The 16,111-nt window shown below is 45.3% G+C and overlaps 1 protein-coding gene across 2 annotated transcripts in view; it reads left to right on the top strand.

Annotated features, from left to right (window-relative positions):
• TMEM38B (transmembrane protein 38B) overlaps positions 1–16,111 on the top strand; it is a 272,063-nt gene that overhangs the window by 99,065 nt on the left and 156,887 nt on the right. For both annotated transcript variants that reach the window (XM_063914142.1, XM_063914143.1), the window contains exon 2: positions 4,027–4,183. In XM_063914142.1, the coding sequence (XP_063770212.1) occupies positions 4,027–4,183 (157 nt within the window). The remainder of the gene's footprint in view (positions 1–4,026; positions 4,184–16,111) is intronic.

Here is a 16,111-nt window from a genome sequence, read left to right as displayed (position 1 = left end):
AACTTGAATTGGTCCTGGACTACCAATCCAAGGCACCCCTGCAAGTGTCCTGAGGCATCCCAGGGTGCCACAGCACACAGTTTGAGAACTACTGCACTATGGACTCAGATGGGAGATGCTTACTGCTGCTCTGCATTGGGCACACCAAACACAACTGTGTGCTGTATTTTCAGGCATAGTGGAAAGGGAGTGGGATCGAGCACAGTATAGCACTAAAGGGTTGACTGGTGCTGGGGATCCGGGCAGCAGATTGCCAGGGGGGGTGCACAATGAAGCCCCTTGCAGGCTCACTGCCCTCACAACGCTGCGGGCTTGGTGTGGAATAGTCCCTGTTAGTCGGCATTCCAACTGTCGAGAATTAAGAGGGGTTGGGATGTAGCCGTCGGTATTATGACCGGCGGTCTCCTAACGACATCATGTACGAATCTAGCCCCTGATTTATAGTGTTTACACTACATGTAGAAACCTTATAGAAATGAATGGCCCATTCATAAGTGGCTAGTCTGTGTAAGCAGGTTTTGATTAGCTTAGAGGCAAATCTTTCTCGGTGTCAATTCCATTCACTGTCATTTTGTCGCATGTGCTTGTAGTAGGCTGTTCTCATGATATAATAATTTTTTATTTTGATCCATCTGGATTGGCAAAAAGAATGCTCTCATTTTACTTTGTAGCAAGGGGTTTTTCTGTTAAAGTGGTGAAAATGGAATTACAGGGGGTCAGTGCAGGATTATTAATTGTTTCGGGAGGGGCTGCTTTTTTGGGGGGATAACCTGTTCTAGTGTAACTATCCTGCCCTGTAGCCTGGTGGTGGTTTACGCTTTAGGAAGGAAAGTGCGAGAGACATGCAGTAGATCGTGCCGTACAAGCCTATGGTATTGTCTCCAGAAAACTCAGTTAAGTATGTTATATCTGTATTTGTCATTCCCACTTTCATGTGACATAAAATATTATGTAAATATTGTGTTTGTCGGTGCGATATATAGTACATTGCCTGCATTCTAACAATGGGGTCGATTCTATTCGGCAACTAATGAATAGCGCCGGGAATTAGCTCCCGACGCTATTCAATTCAGCAACTAATTACCTGCAATTGTCGGGAATTCTTCTCTCATCCCCGGGGGATGAGAAGAGAAACCTGACAAAGGTGCTGCCTCGCGGCCGGCGCGAGGCTGATTCTGTCGGGAATCAGCCTCGCGCCGGGGAGTTAAGTCGGAGAATGCCCGTTCTCCCGACAATTCAACCTGTTTTGTCGGCGAGAACGGGCCATCGCCGACGTAACTAGTTGCTGAATTGAATAGCGTCGGGAGCTAATTCCCGGCGCTATTAATTAGTTGCCGAATAGAATCGACCCCCATGTAAGCCCTCATGAGCAGGGCCCTCTTCCCCTTTGTCTTCCCTTACTTATACAGTCATCTACTTCATACTCTCTATAACAGCACATAACCCTTGGATTCTGCAACCCTGCTGCTCATTTTAGTGTTATGAAATGTTTATATACCATGTACATGTCCTGCATTGTTTTGTACTATTCTGTCAATTGACTCATCTAACTATTAAAGTATTGCTAAAAATGATAAATGTTTGGTTTGATTAACATTTTATGAAACTGGAAAAACGTCATGACTGCTGACTGTGTAAAATACATAAGACTAATTTTATTTATGCTAAATATAACACTGATGGGTAGAACAGGTGGTCATAGTAATATCACTACAAGGATTCCTTTGACATTAGTTTGCATTCATTATGGTTTTAAGTCTTACAGTGATTAATACACATGTACCTTAATAAAGTATGTTTAATATTGTCATTAGCAATATGACTTGAATATGGTCCGTATCGATGCTCACATTTTGTCTATCTTAATATTTTAATTTTTAAAATAGTTGTGAAGTTCTGACAAAACATGAAATAAACCTCCAACCTTTTATACGAATGGTATGTTTATTTTAGGCCACATATTTTCTAGTATTCTTGGTTACTACATTACCCTTTCCTTCATAGGATAAGAGTGCATTTAAAAGCTAAATGTTGACGGAAAACTGATTATGTGTTTCTAACAATAAATATAATGTCCATTTATAGATCTGGTTTTATCTGACACGTCTCCTTAGAGAGACGGAGTCGGGAGTAAAGGGACTGTTAAACATAGGCAGAGATCAAGAATCATGTGGTCACATAGGGGGTCATTCTGAGTTGATAGCACGTAGTTGCTTTTTGCAGCCTGTGTGATCAACTATACTCCGCCTATGGGGGTGGGTTTTTTCCCATAGCAAGGCTGCGTTCGCTTGTGTAGCCCTGCTATGGGAAAAAAATGTGTGCAGTTTCTAAGTAGGTCTAGACATACCAGCTGAGATGTTTTCAGCCTGTTCGGTCCTGGCTCTGACGTCAAACACCTGCTCTGGACACGCCTGCGTTTCTTCAAACACGCCTGCGTTTTTCTTACCACTCCCAGAAAACGGGTCTGAACGCTGTGTTGCCGCCCAGAAACGCCCACCGCCTGTCTATCTTCAAGCTATCACCGCTGCAATCGCTTTCTTCGTTCCCTTCGTTGTTGCCCGGCGTAACAGCCCCTGCGCAGGCGCAGTAGTGACACGGTCGCAGCTGTGCGAGCGAAAGCACGCTGCAATGGGGTCGGAATGACCTCCATAATTGCACAATTTCAGGTCAGCCATCTGTGCATATTCCGGTAAGGAGGTGGCTTCCTTACGGGTGCTCGACCCCTGGAGCAAAGAGCTGTGTTGATGATGATCAGAACAGATCATCCTTTGTTAATAAATATAAATATATATAAATGAAAACCATGTTCCCCCTTCAACTCCCCATAATTAAATCACGTGTATATAGAGAGTTATAACTTGTGACTGGCTTCTACTGTAGGGCCACCTGTATACACATTATGAAATAACCACGTTTTGTTAATAAAAAATAAAGATGGTGTCACACTGCGTAGACAAGGCAACCAGATATAGTGGGGGCATTCTCCATTCCCATGAATTCCATTTGTGCTGTGCAATAGAGATAGACGAAAGAGGGAAAAATATAATTAACCAAAAATAGTCTCTCTAGCAGCATGCCATAATTAAAGCTACCCTGTCTGCAGCTCTAATAGGCGGAATGCCACCATATTTTAATACGTATATCATACAAGGCATGGGGAGAAGGTTTCCATGAAAAGAAAATAATTTAAAAATCTGCTGACATGTGAAAATATATTGCTGAACAATTAAATGTGTATACAAATACCAACAAATAAATAAGAGAAAGCTAAAATAAAATTTCAAGTTTTTATTTTTCCTCTTTGTAAAAGTTTAACTAACTTGCCAGGGGAATTGCTATCACAACTCCAAACTGAGTCACAGTTTACTCCTGATGACTACATTTTTTGCCAGGTCAGTTTCTTTTTCAGTTGTTACAAAGAGAAATTCAGAGAGGGAGATTTAAGTGTTTTACCCCATATCTGCCAACACAGCAATTCTATTGATGCTCTGTTTGGGTGCAAATAGCTGCGAGGTGGGGTATGTGTATTTCCGCTCACCGTCTCTTGAGATGGCAGGCTGAAATGTGAGAAAAGGGTCTCGGCCGGGACTTTAATCGGGATTCTTTTGAGAAGTAGGCGCCTGATCGGAGCAAAAAATAATTGCTCCAAAGGGTGCCCATTACTCTAGTCATCCAAAAATCAAACAATTGAATCGTCCCATATGTCCCAGTTTAGGTGTGACACTTTAGAATCTGGGTAGTTGTCCTGATAGCAAAGGCTAAAAAGCACTGTCCCTGTCATGTCTATGGGTGGTTGTTACATGCGTTTGTCAGTGGCATACATAGCAATGTACGGTTGTTTGTAGGATAAGGAAGGTGGGATTGGGACATTGGCACTTCTGAAGCACAAGGCATGCCCCCAGCGGCACCTAATGCCTAATGGGGATTTTAGTCATGTGATCATGAGGCATTTATATATTTCTACAGCTAATATTACAGATTTGTTTTGACTTAGATAAGACTGCTATTACTTTTTTGTTACTGTAGGAGCTGTCGCTGTGGCATCTCGAAGCCCTATGGCCTCCTGGTTCAGTGCCATGCTATACTGCTTTGGTGGAGGAATTTTATCTTCTATAATGCTAGCTGAGCCTCCCGTGGCTGTCCTTTCCAACAGCACTAACATCATTTTTGCATCTATTATTTGGTAAGTTATATTGGTATGTTGACTCATAGGTATGTAGGTTCTGAAAAAAGGAACTGTTATTTTACACTTTGTCACATTTTATTTTAGTAATTGATCATTTAATGGCTAATTAAACAAAGAAACAAAGATTTGGAAAGAAATGTATACGTTTAAACCACTCATCTGATTCCTCCTTGGTATTGTAATGTATTAGACATCACAAGTGTTTTCATATACTGTAGATATATAAATACAGAGCATATAGCAATAATTATGTAGAGAAGACAAAGGGAAAGGGCCCTGCTCAAACAAGTTTACAAGATATAGGGCAGGGATATTCAACAAGTGCCCCTCCAGCTGCTGCAGAACTACGCATCCCAGCATGCCCTACCACCGGTTTGCTATTATGGTATGCTAAAACTGTGGCAGGGCATACTGGGATGTGTAGTTCAACAATAGCGGATGCTATAAGGGACATAGGGGAGACAATGAAGAGAAGAGGGCAGAGGCTGCAAGGTTAGACGGAGGCAAGTTAGAATGATAAAAAAAATAAAAATGTTTTACTAGCATGATAGGAGGCTGAATGAAAGTCTGATGGAGCGAGGGAAGGGTATTCCAGAGGTTAGGAGCAGCCCAGGAGAATTTCTCCTCAATGCTGCTGCCCGTCTCATCTTCCTCCCCAAACATACTACATCCACATACCTTCTCTTACAAGCCCGTCATTGGCTCCCCTTCCCAGAATTCAAATCAAGCTTCTCACACTCACCTTCAGATCCCTCATCCACTCTTCTCTCTCTTATATCTCTGAGCTCATCTCTCTCTACACTCCCACCTCTCCTCTTAGCTCTGCTAATGCACACCATCTCTCCTGCAAACCTCTTCCTACTCCTACAGTACCTACAAGATTTTGCATGTTCTGCGCCTGATCTCTGGAATTCTCTACCTCTCCCCATCTGACTCTCCATCTCTCTACAAAACTTCAAACGGTCTCTCAAGACGTACAGTACTTCACCAAACTCAGCCAACGGTCCACCTAACCCTCTTTTCCACGCTCACGGTCTACCCCTTCTGTGTCACCCCGGTCTGTTAGCCCTTCCCTTTTACATTGTAAGCTCACAAGAGCAGGGCCTTCTCCCCTTGTGTGCCTTACCTTATCTTAATTACACTATCTTATACTCAATAATTCCTTTTGATGGCATCGAACACCTTGTTTTCTGTATAAACCTTGTACTTGTCATATATTGTCTCAAACTGTAAGTGCTTTTTTTTTCTTTTGCTCGTTTGCTTGTGTACTCTGTTATTAATAATAAAGTGACTTATTCTATGATGCCTGAGCAGGGCACATCATTTACCAAATTAAAGGTCTTGGTCCATAGATTTGGAGAATTATATTGGTGTTCTAATTGGTTGCTTCATTTTAGAGTTATTTGGCAAGATGTCCATCTGCCATTTATTTTTTGTGTAAACTGTTTTTTTTATTGATTAAATCAGCAGACAAAACATTACAGCAATACTTTTCCAAAAAAGGGGGTGGACAAAAACATCACATATCATGTATGTCAGTACACTATACATAGGGCATCCAAAGTAGAAAAATAATTTGTCTGCTTCGCTTACAACATCAGAACTTATAAAGGAGGAACATTTTAACAAAACAGCATAGGAAAATGGAAAAAAGGAGAAAGAGAGAGAAGAAAAGAGAGAAAAAGGAGAAGAGAGGGAAAATTAAGACGGGTAGAGTCAGATGTGAGAGTCTGCGCGTAGGGAAAGGTTGTTTGGGGGACGGAGGGGGGGGGGGGTCTCTACCCCATAAGGGACTGAGACACATTAGAGAGACATCGTTGTCGGAATATGAATATGGCTATGAATATGAATGTGGATATGAATATGAATACGAAAACGAAGGGGGTTATGTCGCCATGTAGGACCGATACAAAGGTGTGTCTTTAAAGTCGTACCAGGGGAACCAAATAGCTATAAAATTAACGGTTTTCCCGGATGAGAAGGAGACAAGGTCTTCCATATCTAAAAAGTAATCGACCTTTGTGAGCCATAATTTAATCGAGGGTGGAGAAGTGGATCTCCAAAGGATTGGAACAACCGCTTTTGCTGCGTTGCTAAGATGTCTCAGCAGGGAATGTTTGTAAGAGTGTGTTCCTGCAGGGGTGTGATTGAGAAGCCAAAAACCTGGGTCTTTCGGGATCTCATCTCCCACTATCTGTTCGGTGCATTTAAAAACCTCTGCCCAGAATGGAGTTATAAGAGGGCATTCCCACCAAATATGTATAAAACTCCCTGGGGCGTTTTTACATCTCCAGCACAGATTCGAGAGAGAGGGAAACATTTTATTGAGAACAAGAGGGGTCCTATACCACCTATATATAAGTTTATAGAGGGTCTCCAATGTCGATAAGCATAAAGAACTCGCCTGAGCGTTTGTAAATACGGAATCCCCGTTAATCTGCATAGGTAGCCCTGACAGTTCCCTCTCCCAGGAAGCCAGAAAGGTAGGAGGTTGCGGAAAAAAGTTTTCCATGATCAGCGTATAGATTTGTGAGATAGTATGTGTGGGAGAACTGGGAGAGGTGCATAGTCTTTCAAACCCGGTGAGATCCCTAGTTATGTCAGAGAGGTTCCTAGAAGATGATATGAAATGATGAACCTGCAGGAACCTCCAAAACTCAGCACTATGCAGGTTCCAAGAAGACTGAACATCTGAAAAAGAGCGTACCCTACCCGAGCTCACCAGCTGACCGATTCTAAAAATCCCGGCTTCCGCCCATGGAGCGAAGGCTGTCCCGTGAAGACCTGGAGCAAATTCGGAGTTATGGAGAAGGGAGGTTAGGGGGGACCATTTAGAGGATATATGGCTCTGGGTTCTCAACGTGGCCCATAATTTGAGTGTGGGGGAGACCGTGGGGTGTGAGACCTTCGGAAGGGAAGGAAGCTAAGGTGCAATTTCAATATAATGTGGGAGACAGCCCTCCTCTAGTAGGACCCATTGTTTGCGGTCATTAGCACGCGTCCATTCCAGAATCCTATTCAAGTGCACTGCGTGGTAGTAGTTAGGAATATGCGGGAGTTGTTGCCTCCCTTGATGTTTTCTCCTAAATAAAATGTCGTGTTTAAACCTAGGTGTCTTACAACCCCATACAAACGCACAAATAAGATTCTGGACGTCTCGGAGCCAAAGCAGGGGGATGTGTATCGGAAGGGTCTGGAGAAAGAATAGTATCCTAGGGAGGGCGTTCATTTTGACAACGTTAATCCTGCCGAACCAAGACAATCTTAGTTTCTTCCATTTCAGGAAGTCTAGGCGAAGCCTAGCCAATAAGGGGTTAAAATTTAGGGAGAATAGTTTGGATAAATCGTTAGTCAGTAACACCCCTAAATATTTTAATTTGTGATCATGCCAGGAAAAAGGGAAGGCATGTTTCAGGCCCTCTACTATATCAGGAGGAGTAGTTAAATTCATGGCAATAGATTTGGAATAGTTTATTTTGAAGTTAGAGAGGGCTCCAAACTTCTCAAATTCTACCATCAAGTTTGGCAAAGAGGTGACCGGTTTTGTGATTATAGCAAGTAGGTCGTCGGCATATAAAGCCAGTTTGTATTCAGTCCCTTTTACCCACAAACCCGAAATGCTCGGGTTAGCCCTAGTGCTTCGAGCTAATGTTTCCATGCAAAGGACAAAGAGCAATGGGGATAATGGACAGCCCTGTCGCGTGCCATTGGAAATTGGAAAGGAGTCTGAAAGGGAGCCATTAATCCTAATTTTGGCGGACGGGGAGGTATAAAGGGACAGGATTCTGTGAAGACAGGCATTACAGAGTCCCAGATGCTTCAGTATACCAGCCAGAAAGTCCCAGTCCACTCTATCAAATGCTTTTTCAGCATCGGTCGACAGTATGATTGAAGGGGATAAAAGCTGGCCGGCATAGTGAATCATGTTAAGCACTTTAGAGGTATTATCCCTGGCTTCTCGGCCTAAGACAAATCCAGCTTGATCTCCATGTATCAGACCAGGTAATAATAGTTTAAGGCGGTTTGCAATCAGTTTGGCAAAAAGTTTTATGTCTATGTTTAATAGTGAGATTGGCCGGTAACTGGAGCAAAGGCTGGGGTCTTTACCCTCCTTGGGTAGAACTGTAATATGGGCTTTGAGAGATTGTGGGGAGAAAGGTGATTGTTCCGATATGGTATTAAAGGCTCTTGTGAGTATAGGGACTAGTTTATCTTTAAAAGCTTTGTAATAGGCAATGGTATATCCATCAGGGCCGGGACTCTTGCCTTTGGGAGAGGATTCAATAGCTTTCGTAACCTCCTCAATGGAAACGGGGCATCTAGATCTTCTACTTCTTTTGTGGATAGCGTGGGGAAGTCTAAGGCCCGTAAATAGTCAGCTATGGCTGTTTGGTGGGACAATTTGTCAGTTCTTCCGGTCGGACCAGAGAGGTTATACAGAGTGGAATAATATGTCCTAAAGGCCCTAGCGATGTGGGGTGTCTGGTGTTGGGATTGGCCGTGACTATTTTTAATTGTGTGAATAAAAGTAAGAGCACGTTGTTCTCTAAGTGCTTTGGCTAATAATTTCCCAGGTTTGTTGCCCCATTGATAGTATCTACTACGGCACTTCCGATAAGAGAACTTGACTCTATCAGAGAGTAACTTATTCAGATCAGCCCTAGCGGCTTCGAGATCGGCATAATGTTGTGGGGTTTGGGATTTTTTATGTAGAAGCTCGAGAGATTGTATTTTAGACAATAAATCACCCCGAAGTTTCTCCCTCTGCTTTTTGCGGAAGGATCCTATCTGAACACAGACCCCCCTAATGACACATTTGTGAGCTTCCCAGACTGAGACTTTGGAAATATCCTCTAAGTCATTGGTACAAATGTAAGACTCTAAAGCGTTGTTGATTCGAGACCTACAGTCTGCGTCCTGCAAAAAAGTGTCGTTAAAACGCCAGGACCATTGGCGATGTGTACTAGGAGGCAAGCGTAAAGTGAGGTTAACTGGGGCATGATCTGACCACACAATCTGTCCTATAGAGGCATCGGAAAGGAGGTGTAAGTGCCGGTGGCTCAGGAACAAGTAATCAAGTCTGGAATATGTCTGATGTGGGTGTGAGAAAAAAGAGTAATCTAACTCAGTAGGATGCGTCAGTCTCCAAGTGTCAATCAGCTGGTGGTCGAGCAGGGCGCGTCTCATTCCCCTATGCTCCCTCTCTGGCCTGCAGGAGATCTTTTTAGAATTGTCCTGGTGGGGATCTAGGGTCCAGTTAAGAACACCTCCCATCACCACAACCCCCTCCAAGAGAGGTTCCACTTTATCTAGAACTGAGGATATAAAGGAAGGTTGTTTAGCGTTAGGAGCGTATATGTTCAAGAAAGAAAAACGTTGACCATGTATGTCGCATTTCACCAGCAACACCCTACCCTCAGCTATTCTATGGGAAGCAACATTAAGGACAGGCAGGTGGCGAGCCAGCAATATAGCCACTCCCAATGTCTTACCAGCAGAGTTATTAGAAAAGAAAACATGAGGATAATAGTGACATTTTAGGGACGGTACGTGTCCCATCTTGAAATGTGTTTCCTGAATAAAAGCAACGTCAACTTTCTCATCTCTAAGCCATTTAAGAAGTTTAGACCTTTTCTCAGGAACATTCAGCCCTTTAACGTTAAGGGTAGTTACATGTAAATCATTCACCCCCATAATCAGGCGGACCTAGTTGCTTCACATTAGCCCTCCCTACGGCAGACACCGGGGAAGATGAAGGAAATAGGAAAAAAGGAAAAGCTAAGGAAAGAAGAAAAAAAGATGCAGCGTGGGAAACCACGCCGAAAAGTACTTTGACATTAAACAGAAATGATAATACTACAAAAAGGACTGCTGCAAAAAGGACAGGAGCGGAATCCTGCCGACTCCCAGTCCAAAGAAACAGGGGATGCAGCATAGTGGGGGTCCTACGGGAGGCCCAGGACAGTGACCATCCACAAGATAGAATATAAACAAATATGTGGTATTACCGAGATGTGTACAAAGGCACAAGTGAAACAAAATATGAAAACAAAGTATATAAAAGCTTATATAAAAGTGTACATATAATCCTTAAACAATCATACCAGGTTTCATGAAGGCTGACCAGTTATGTATGTGAGTATCGACAACAAGATAAAGAATTCAGCATAAAAATAAGCCAAAATAGCATGTCGACGATACCACATCACTTATCTATGAAACCATGGCAACTGCATTCTATTATTAAGTTACCAAAAACCGATCTCACGTGTGAGCAACACATAGCACTATTTAAGAGGAAAAAAAAACCTCAATATAAAACATGGGTAGCAAATAAATTTACGTCCGCTCGTGACGAAACTTCTCATTCAAGGAGGCTCTAAAGAACGTGGACCAGGAGTTGCTCCCCGCATCCGTGGGGAACGAACTTGTTGCCACGCGTCGTCTGGAGGGAGAACAACAGGCAGGTCCGGTAGGTGGTGAAAAGCGTCCCAATCTGGTAACGGTACTGGAGGAATTCCCAAGATCGTGAAGAAGGCCTGTAAATCCGAAGGTCTAGAGAGACTCGCGACTTTACCACCATGAGAAACCTTGAGGGAGAAAGGGAAGCCCCATCTGTATTTCAGCTCCAGTTTCCTAAGAGAGTCTGTAAGAGGTTTCAAGGCTCGACGTTGTTGTAATGTCGACCAGGCAAGGTCAGGAAATATCTGTATCTTGTCCCCTTGAAAGTCAATGCTGTCCAGCTGACGGGCCGACCTCATTATTTCCTCTTTTTGGACATAATAATGGAGCCTGCAAAGCACGTCTCGTGGTCTGTCAGAGGGTAGGCCGCGAGGACGGAGGGCTCGGTGAGCTCTATCAAATATAATGTCCTTGTTCGGATCCAGGTCAATAAGTTCTCCAAATACCGTAGATAAGGCGGCTGTCAGGTCAGCCTGTTGGACACTCTCGGGTAAGCCTCTGACTCTGATATTATTTCGCCGGCCGCGATTATCCATATCCTCAATACGTGATTTTAGAAAAGAGATATCGTCCCGTTGGTGAGATTTCACCTCCCGAAATTTAATCAGAGAATCCACAGTAGACGATTCATGGCGTTCCAGGACATCGACTCGAGTCGCAATTTGGGACATATCTTGTCGGAGCGCTGTCACTTCCTGAGTGATGGTGGAAAGCAAGCGAGTCTCCAAAGCTGAGAAATCTTGTTTCGTAGGAAGTGACCTTACATGAGACAATATCTCGCTTATCTCCGCAGACAGGGAGAGGGCCTGTGGAGGCAACGGAGTCCCAGGGGATGCCATGTCGTCCACCGGGCCGTGTAGATTCGGGGAGGTCGGGACAGAAGAGGAAGTAGCGGGGATTGAGGTTGGAGTAGTTAAGAACTGACGTAGGTCCGACGAATGTCGGTTCGCGGGGGATGGGATCGCGTCCGGCTTGGTCTTGGCCTTTTTCTTCTTTATCCCTCTCACCATGAGATCGGTCTTCAAATATAGCAGTTTAGAATTACACTTTCACATATCCTCGGCAGTGGAAAGCATGTGGGTCGACACCGTGCAAAAGCCCCCGCGTGGCCTTAGGGTGACATCAGGCAGGCGCATGGCTAGGGATCCATACGTCAACTCACATTGGTAGTACATCCGACTTGGTCCAATTGAGGTGTATCTGCGGGACTCTATACGTTAGAGAGTACGTTGCCCTGACACCGTTTCACGGTGTTATAGATGAATGACGGTGGCGGGCTGTGTGGAAGCCACTAAGCAGGGCGCCGGCTGACGCAGATACAAGGATGGATGGATGGGGGGGACACTCTGGCAGATAGTGTATGACACCAGGATCCGTGTGTCACAGCCTTATATATGTCCCTCCCCTCTCTTTTACTTGGGCATCACAGGTCACTGGCCCTGGGGCCGCAATTACAATTGGTGGCCCAGCGGGAGAAAGACAATCAGTGTCTGAGGTATTTTCAAGATGGCCGCCGGGCGCCCGCCGGCGCCGTCCCGCGCGACGCGTCTCAGGGTCCCCGCCGGGCAGGAGTGTTGTATTTACAGCTGGGAGCGGGGAGACACGCTTAGTCGCGGTCAGCGGCAGCAGGAGGGTCGGAGCTCCGGAGGAGGTCCGCGGCCCGAGCAGCGGGTCCCAGAACTATCTCCGGCTTGAAGTCCAAATCGAGGCCCCGGCTTCCGTGATCCCCGTAGGCCGCAACCCGCAGGAGCAGTTAAAACTGCTCCCCGATTCCGCGGTGCCTCGGGGGACTCAGCAGGGGGTACAAGAGGGGCAGAGGAGGTGTTGGGGCAAGCAGGAGGGTTTAGGTAGGTGATAAATAAGTGTTTTTTGTTGTGGGTCCCGGGAGCTCCACTAACACACAGCTGCCTCCTTCAGCAGCCAGACCACGCCCCCCATCTGCCATTTATAATCATCACCACTGTGCTCTAGAAAATGTGACATTTGGTGAACTCTCCCCGTGTACTTGCTGGGCGGTCTGGAAACAGTAATGGTTATTTGCAGCCACCCACTAAGCAACGATTTATCGAAACCTAAGGGGGTGAAAAGGGGTAATATGTTCTGCCCAACAAACTTTTGCCCAGTTGAAACCAAGTACAACAACTAGTTGTTGTTATTACTGTAATACAGGGGGCACAAGTTACCTTTTATTATTGTATACTAGTTTTTGCCTGCAGCTACGCTACCGTGGATGTCTGTTATAGTGGAACTAATTTTACAAAGACAGCAATGGCATCACATATTGTGATATATATTTTATATTGATCACAAAATGTCTTTATAAACAGTATTTGCAGTTTTTCCTTCAGGGATTAACACAAAAATATGCTTGGGCTGCTGACTCATGAGCAAGCAACATAAAGCTGAGATCTACGCCTGCAGTCCTAAGCGTTTGTCCTTGCGACAGTATTCCGATAAACGATAATCCTCAGTTTTCTTTTTTTTTCTGGAAACCACAAAATCCAAAGCAAGGGGTGAATCTGAAAGTTTAGTCTAAGTTCAGGGTTTTTTTGTTTTTGTTTTTACTATATCGCACACGATCTGGCTAAAGTGGTGTACGTGCTATATTGTATGCGATACAGTGCTGTGCGATACAAAGCACTTTCTCTGAGGCTGGATGGCCGCCGTCCAGCCCCCTCCCGCCCAGCGACCGCCTCTGCCTCAGAGGCATTTTCTAGGCAACGAAGGCTGTGGGAGGGAGAACACTAAACTGTAGAAGGGGGCATTGGGCAGAATGAAAGGGCCCCGGTACACGACTTCCAGGGTGGTAGGGGTTGTTTAATAATACGCAGGAGAGGGGTGCATAGTGGAGTGGGCTTAATATTCATCATTTTCCGGGGGGAGGTTAGCTTGCTTGACTGCAGATATCTCTATTTCCTGGAAATAGATTTCTCTGACGTCCTAGTGGATGCTGGGAACTCCGTAAGGACCATGGGGAACAGCGGCTCCGCAGGAGACAGGGCACATCTAAAGAAAGCTTTAGGATCACCTGGTGTGCACTGGCTCCTCCGCCTATGACCCTCCTCCAAGCCTCAGTTAGATTTCTGTGCCCGACGAGAAGGGTGCACACTAGGGGCTCTCCTGAGCTCTTTGTGAAAGTTTTAGTTTAGGTTTATTATTTTCAGTGAGACCTGCTGGCAACAGGCTCACTGCATCGAGGGACTAAGGGGAGAAGAAGCGAACTCACCTGCGTGCAGAGTGGATTGGGCTTCTTAGGCTACTGGACATTAGCTCCAGAGGGACGATCACAGGTTCAGCCTGGATGGGTCACCGGAGCCGCGCCGCCGGCCCCCTTACAGAGCCAGAAGAGCGAAGAGGTCCGGAAAAATCGGCGGCAGAAGACTTTCCTGTCTTCAGATAAAGGTAGGCGCACAGCACCGCAGCTGTGCGCCATTGCTCTCAGCACACTTCACACTCCGGTCACTGAGGGTGCAGGGCGCTGGGGGGGCAGCGCCCTGAGACGCAATAAATCGTTAGAAAACCTTTTATGGCTAAAATAAATGCATCACATATAACTCCTGGGCTATATGGATGCATTTAACCCCTGCCAAAACATACAAGAAAACGGATGATAAGGACGCCGAGAAAGGGGCGGAGCCTATCTCCTCAGCACACTGGCGCCATTTTCCATCACAGCTCAGTTGGAGGGAAGCTCCCTGGCTCTCCCCTGCAGTCACTACACTACAGAAAGGGGTTAAAAAAGAGAGGGGGGCACAAATTAGGCGCAGTATAAACAATACAGCAGCTATAAAGGGAAAAACACTTATATAAGGTTATCCCTGTATATATATAGCGCTCTGGTGTGTGCTGGCAAACTCTCCCTCTGTCTCCCCAAAGGGCTAGTGGGGTCCTGTCCTCTATCAGAGCATTCCCTGTGTGTGTGCTGTGTGTCGGTACGTTTGTGTCGACATGTATGAGGAGAAAAATGATGAGGAGACGGAGTAGAGTGTCTGTAATAGTGTTGTCACCCCCTGGGGGGTCGACACCTGAGTGGATGTACTGTGGAAATTGCGTGACAGTGTCAGCTTTGTATAAAAGACAGTGGTTGACATGAGACAGCCGGCTACTCAGCTTGTGCATGTCCAGACGTCTCATATAGGGGCTCTAAAGCGCCCGTTACCTCAGATACAGACGCCGACACGGATACTGACTCCTGTGTCGACGGTGAAGAGACAACCGTGATTTCCAAATAGGGCCACACATTGCATGATTGAGGCAATGAAAAAAGTTTACACTTTTCTGATAATATGAATACCACCAAAAAAAAGGGGTATTATGTTGGTGAGGAAAAACTTCCTGTAGTTTTCCTGAATCTGAGAAATAAAATGCGTGGGTTTCCCCCCGATAACAATTCATAATTTCTAAAAAGTTATTGGCAGTATACCTCTTCCCGCCAGAGGTTAGGGTGCGTTGGGAAACACCCCCTAGGGGGGATAAGGCGCTCACACGCTTGTAAGAACAAGGGCTCTACCCTCTCTTGAGATGGCCGCCCTTAAGGATCCTGCTGATAGAAAGCAGGAGGGTATCCTAAAATGTATTTACACACATACTGGTGTTATACTGCGACCAGCAATCGCCTCAGCCTGGATGTGCAGTGCTGGGTTGGCGTGGTCGGATTCCCTGACTGGAAATATGATATCCTAGATAAGGACAGTATATTATTGCCTATAGAGCAATTAAAAGATGCATTTCTATATATGCATGATGCACAGCGGAATATTTGCCGACTGGCATCAAGAGTAAGTGCGTTGTCCAATTATACCAGTAAAGTGGTCAGGTGATGCGGATTCCAAACGGCATTTGGAAGTATTGCCTTAAAAGAGGGGATGTACCCCAGGTCGCCTCTCAAAATAAGACGCCGTATTATCAGGCGCAGGCCTGGTTGGCAAGCGGACAAAAGGGTTCCTCTTTTCTGCTCGTGACAGAGGGAGAGGAAAATGGCTGCAGAGATCAGCCAGTTCCAAGGAACAGAAACTCTTTTCCGCCTCTGCCAAGCCCTCAGTATGACGCTAGGGCTTTACAAGTTCAGGCACGGTGGGGTCCCGTTCTCAATGAATTTCAGTGCGCAGTGGGCTCACTCGCAAGTAGACCCCTGGATCCTTCTGGTAATATTTCAGGGGTACAAATTGGAATTCGAGACGTATCCCCCTCGCCGTTTCCAAAGGTCTGTTTTACCGACGTCTCCCGCTGACAGGGAGGAAGTTTTGGAAACCATTCACAAGCTGTATTCCCAGCAGGTGATAATCAAGGTACCCCTCCTGCAACAGGGAACGGGGTATTATTCCACACTATTGTGGTACCGAAGCCAGACGGCTCGGTGGGACTGATTTTAAAATCTAAAATCTAAAATCTTTGAACACTTGCATACAGAGGTTCAAATTCAAAATTGAGTCACTCAGAGCAGTGATTGCAAACCTGGAAGAA

Source organism: Pseudophryne corroboree, chromosome 1 (assembly GCF_028390025.1).
Source record: "Pseudophryne corroboree isolate aPseCor3 chromosome 1, aPseCor3.hap2, whole genome shotgun sequence".
Lineage (NCBI taxonomy): Eukaryota > Metazoa > Chordata > Amphibia > Anura > Myobatrachidae > Pseudophryne > Pseudophryne corroboree.
The sequence above is the reverse complement of the archived record's forward strand: the minus strand, read 5'-3'. Positions and strand labels throughout refer to the sequence as shown.